This window comes from Ursus arctos, unplaced genomic scaffold (assembly GCF_023065955.2).
Source record: "Ursus arctos isolate Adak ecotype North America unplaced genomic scaffold, UrsArc2.0 scaffold_3, whole genome shotgun sequence".
NCBI lineage: Eukaryota > Metazoa > Chordata > Mammalia > Carnivora > Ursidae > Ursus > Ursus arctos.
The window spans coordinates 37,568,604-37,574,603 of NW_026622985.1; the positions used below are offsets into that span (position 1 = coordinate 37,568,604).

The following is a 6,000-nucleotide window of genomic DNA, read 5'->3' on the forward strand; positions in this document are numbered from 1 at the left end:
CCAGCCCACGCCAGCCATAGCACCAGGCAGCCAAAGTCACCAGGCACACATAGCTTCCACTGGGGATGACCACATATAAGACCATTCCTTCAAGTTTAGGAGAACTCTAATTCATATAAAGAAACTCCAAATGTCAAGCAAAATGAGAGGAATATACTCCAGATGATATGGAGATAAGCAATATGTGTGATAGAATTTAAAGTAATGATTGTAAGATGCTCACTGGACTGGGGAGAACTCAGTAAGAACTTGAACAAAAAAAAAATACAAAAAAGAACCAGAGTTGAAGAATACAATACTGAAATGAGAAATAGACTAGAGGGAATCAAAAGATTAGTGGATGCAGGGGAACTGACCAATGATCAAGAAGGGTCATGGAAAGCACCCAAGCTGAAGAGCAAAAAGAATTTAAAAAATGAGAGGCTAAGAGATTTCTTGAGCAATATCAAGTGCACATTCATATTATAGAGGTCCCAGGAGGTGAAGAGAGCACGGAAGAGGCAATAGGCATCTTGGTTGAGGAATCAGAGTTCCAAACAAGATGAACCCAAGGAGTCCATATCACTTGACACCTAGTGATTGAAATGTCAAACATTAGAAATAAAGAGAAAATTTTAAAGTGGCAACAGAGGGAAAGTCCATAAAGCCTCTGCTGATTTTTCAGCAGAAACTTTGAATGTATCATGTTACTCCCTTCTGGCATATAAAGAGCTGAAAGAATATTCTTGGTTGTAGGTTTTTTTCCTATTTGGCAAAGAGAGAGTTTCTCAAAGAAAAATTAAACTAAACCAAGCTTACAAGAAAAGTGGAAAAGAAAAGCCTCTAAGTGGAAATAGGGAAATATGAATAAAAAGCTGTAAATTATGCCAACATTTACATGGACTGTGGAAGTGGGAGTTAAAAAGTTTTTAGAATGTCCTCAAACCTAAGTGGCCACCATTTTAATATAGATGCTTTATACTTGGAATGTTACGTATAAACCTCATGGTAACCACAAACTGAAAACTTACGATACACACAAAAAGAGAAAGGAAGCCAAGCATACCATAGAGTCACGAATCACAAGGGAAAAGAGTAAGAAGAAATGAACAGAGAACTACAAAAGCAACTGGAAAACAGTTTGAAATATATATACCTGTCCACCATTACTTCAAATGTAAATGGTCTAAATGCTCCAATCAAAAGACATTAGATGAATGAATGGATAAAAAACCAAAACAAGACCCATCTATATGCTGTCTACAAAAGACTCACTTCAGAGCTAAAGACATATCTAGATGTAAGTGAAAGAATGGAAAAAGATCCCATTTAAAAGGAGGGAAAATCGGGGTAGCAATACTGGTATTAGACAATAGACTTTAAAACAAAGACAGTAACGAGACAAAGAAGGGCACCGCATGATGATAGAAGGATCATCCACCAAGAGGATGTAGCAATTGTAAATATCTCTACATCCAACACTGGAGACCTAAATACAGAAAGCAAATATTAACAGATATAAAGGGAGAAATTGAGAGTAATACAATAATAGTAGGGGACTTTAACATCCCACTTATATCAATGGGTAGATTATTCAGGCAGAAAATGAATAAGGCAACAGTAGCTTTGCATTCAAGACCAGATGGACTTACATATACAACATTCCATCCAAAACAACAGAATATACATTCTTTTCAGGTGCACCTGGAACATTCTCCAGGATAGATCACATTAGGCCACAAAACAAGTGTTAATACATTTAAGAAGATTGAAATCATCGTGCATCTTTTTTGACAACAAGGGTGTGAAACTAGAAATGAATCACAAGAAAAACAACAGAGAACACAAACACATGGAGGCTAAACAACATGTTACTAAACAAGCAGTGAATCCACAAAGAAATCAAGGAAATTAAAACAAACAAACATGGAGACAAATGAAAATGAAAACACAACAGTCCAAAATCTTGTGATGCAGTGAAAGCAATTTCAGAGAGAAACTCAGAGTGATACAGGCCTACATTAAGAAATAAGAAATCTCAAACAACCTAACCTTACACCTACAGGAGCTAGCTAGGAAAAGAACAAAGCCCAAAGCTAGTAGAAGGAAGGAAATAATAAACATCATAACAGAAATAAATGAAACGGAGACTAAAACAACAATGGAAAAGATCAGTGAAACCAAAAGCTGGCTCTTTGAAAGGATGAAGTAGCTGAATAAACCTTAGTGTATTTGTCCTTTCTCCTCCTGAAAAGTATGAGTTTCCAGTTTTTGCTTTACAAAGTAATACCGCACTTGTGCTACTCATTCACATGTTTGAAAGTCTCTTTAGGGCCATAGTTCTCAACCTGGGTCAGTTTTGCCTGCCAGGAAACGTTTGGCAATATTTGGAGACATTTTTGATTATCAAGACTGAGGTGAGGTATGCTCCTGGCATCCAATGGGCAGCGACTAGAGATAACTGCTAAAACATCCTACCAAGCAAGAACAGACTCCCCTCCACCCCACCACAAGGTATTATCCAAATTATCCGATTTCTTAATGGTGCGAAGGTTGAGAAACCTTGCTCTGGGGCCTATCCTTTGAAGTGGGGTTGCTAAAGCTTGGGGTGTGTGCAACTCTTTTTCAGTTATTATATGAAACAGATTTCTGTAAAACAAAAATATTTTCAATACAGGTAAAGGTTTGGAATGTCTTGAATTAAAGTTTCTTTGGTGGTAATGACAATCCAGCAGTTATTAGACCAGATAGAGTTAGTGGCATTACATAGAGTTAACTAATCTATTTACTTACTAGAGGGTGCATATAATCTTTTAATTTCATGAATAAAATAAAATACATTGTTACTTCCTGATTAAAAGATTGATTGAGAGTCTGCTTCAAAAAAGTATCACTTGTGTAAGACAACAGTAGTTGGAATATTAGGCTGAAGATGCTGATTGAATGAGAGATAAATTACAGCATGCAAAATGTAGAATTTTTTCCTGACAGTTATTAAATATAGAAGGGTTAAAGGTTTGAAAACATTCTCTCTAGTGTGAATTAGTCTTTTATTTGTAAGGGAATGAATTTTGCAACCCACTTTTAAGTCTATAAGACCCCTCCCACCCCTCCTTAAAAACCTGAGGAAAGCTTTAGCCTCAGAACTATCTGCATACAATTTTGTGCCTACAATTTAGCATGTGACTTTTGGGCGGTGTATGCATGTTCTTCAAGTTTGTTCATGGGCCACACCCAACCCCTAGATTTCCGGGTTAAAAACTTTGCTAAAAAGGTATATTTGAAATTTTCACTGAAAAGTAAAAACACAACTATATTGTTTGTATCTTCAGTGATGGAGAAAAATAGGTGACTTGGAATTAGAATTTTTCAAGTCCTCCAACATTAAATGGATGAATACATATCTTAATTTTATATATATAACCTGCATTTTTTATCTTTTTATTAGGTGTATGCAGCCGTGCTATGGCAACAAACTAATGAAAACAGACAAAATTCGACAGAAAAAGTATGTTTTGGAGCTGCCCTACCAGAAGAAAAACTTAATGACTTTCGTGATGAACAAATCGGACAGCTGCAGGAGCTGATGCAAGAAGCTACCAAACCTAATAGACAATTTAGTGTCACCGAATCCAGGAAACCAAAATGTTAGTCTACAAAATAAAGCTTGACAAGCATTTTAAGTTCAGAACCCTTATTCGACTTGAATGGTTTTTAAAAATTTCTTACGCTTTTAGGCTTTGAGAATGCCTGGTATTAATGAAATATTATATTTGGGGATGTTGTTAATGCCGTCTACAATATATAGATCAATAGGACCAGTAGACAAAACTTTGTATCATTGAAGTAACAGTACTTGCTGGATAAGATTTGATTTTTGAACTAAACAAGAAAGAATGACTAAAATTCCACAAAGTTGTGCAATTTTGCCGGAAGTTTTTTTATATATAAATTTAATGCTGTTCTTTTTCAAGCACTAGCTTCATGGTTTTAGCTTCAACAGATAAGTATATTGTGATAATGACAGATGTGGAATTCCAACAAGGTTGTTGTTTACATACATTGTCATCCTGAAAGTTTCATCATTTCTACTTTAATAATGTATGATTATTATTGTAAATATCCCTCTCCCTGAGTCATTGTTTAGATACGATGATTAAAAAGAAGCTTTAAGATTTAGTATCATACATTATATAATGTCATACAAATTATAGTGTAATGTTTCTACAATGTTTATTAATAACAGATGACTCCTTAATTTGTAGTTACCTTGAGAATCTCATTTATTGCCTTATAGTTGGGGAGATATAAAAACACTTCCATAAATTTTTTCTAAGTTGATTATAAACTGAAACAATCAAGTGGTAATCCCATGCACGTCCTAAAATGTTTAATTTCTTTTTATAATGATTTTTTATTATGTTAGTCACCATACAGTACATCCCCGGTTCCCGATGTAAGGCTCGATGATTCATTAGTTGTGTTAAAATATTTAATTTTAAAAAATTACTAAGACGACTTGTAACTTTAGTTATGTATGTCTACTTTGAGATTCTGAAGTGATCATTTTTCAGATGCTGTTGCATTTATTCAGCTCTTTAAAAATTGATTCATATTTACTCTCTTTTGGGCTTTTTCTCTGTGTATGGCTGCCAGACTCCTCACTCCTTTTTAGTATTCCTCATTGAGTCTACAACCCTCAATATAAATTGATGTAACCACTGTGGAAAAGAGTGTGGAAGTTCCTCAAAAAATCAAAAATAGAAATACCATATGATCCAGTAGTTTCACTACCGGGTATTTACCCAAGAATATGAAAACACTAATTCAAAAAGATGTATGCACCCCTATGTTTATTGCAGCATTATTTACGATAGCCAAGATACGGTCCTAAGTGTCCACTGATAGGTGAATGAATATGAGATCTTGCCATTTGCAACAACATGGATAGACCTAGAGAGTATTACTCTAGAAATAAGTCAGAGAAAGACCAATGCCATATGATTTCATTAATTAATATATGGAATCTAAAACACAAATGAACAAACAAGCAAAATTAGAAATAGTCTCATAAATACTGAGAACTGGTGATTGCCAAAGGGGAGGGGGATGGGGGATTGCAAAATAAGTGAAGGGGATTGAGAGGTATAAACTTTCAATTAAAAAAGTCACGGTGATGAAAAACACAGCATAGAGGATACTGTCAATTATATTGTAATAACTGTATGGTGACAGAGGGTAACTACAATTATCGTGAACACTGTGTAACGTATATTAATTGTTGAATCACTATGTTGTTCACCTGAAACCAGTGTAATAGTATACATCAACTATATACTTCAAAGTGTGGATTGTATGAGAAGAGAATAAAGGTATTATAATTTAAGTATAAATGTGATTTCTAATGTATAACTCATTTCTATATAACAACCTTTTAGTGGTTACATGTTATATAGAATTGATTTTCTAATGCAAAACCAACCACTAAAATGATTTTATAGAAATGAGTATGTAACTTCCAAGCTAATAACGGAGGAAAAGTGAGATAGGAAAAAATTTTATAAAGTAAGGAAAGTGAAAAGGAAAAGAAACATAGAAGGATGAATAGAAAAAAATTGAGATAATAATAAAAATATGTCAGTAACACATCAAATGTGTGTGTACTAAGTTATCCAGTTGGAAGCAGAATAAACTGACAAATAAAACCATTTACATGTGCTTACATGCGCACCTAAAGCTTTATAAAATACAGAAAGTTTGAAAGTAAAATGTTGAAGTTATACCAACCAAAAGTAATCTGATTTAGATACATTTATATCTGAAAATAACTGTAAAGCCAGAAACACTGTTAGAGATAAAGTAACTTCATATAATGAAAGATTCAATTCACTGAGAGGATAATTTTTAAATTGGTATTTACCTGGAAGTAAATGATTAAGCAGCCCCAAATTTTAGGGAGTTAACAGTTTCTTGAATCAATCAAGAAATTCTGATGGATTCTAAAATATAAGTGGAACTGAA

The 6,000-nt window shown here is 34.0% G+C and overlaps 1 protein-coding gene across 1 annotated transcript in view; it reads left to right on the plus strand.

Annotated features, from left to right (window-relative positions):
- The window catches only part of SDHAF3 (succinate dehydrogenase complex assembly factor 3), a 65,711-nt gene extending 60,339 nt beyond the window's left edge, over window positions 1-5,372 (plus strand). The window contains exon 2 of the mRNA XM_026506211.4: window positions 3,428-5,372. Within this exon, the coding sequence (XP_026361996.1) occupies window positions 3,428-3,631 (204 nt within the window). The 3' untranslated portion in view covers window positions 3,632-5,372. The remainder of the gene's footprint in view (window positions 1-3,427) is intronic.
- The last annotated feature ends 628 nt before the right edge of the window (window positions 5,373-6,000 follow it).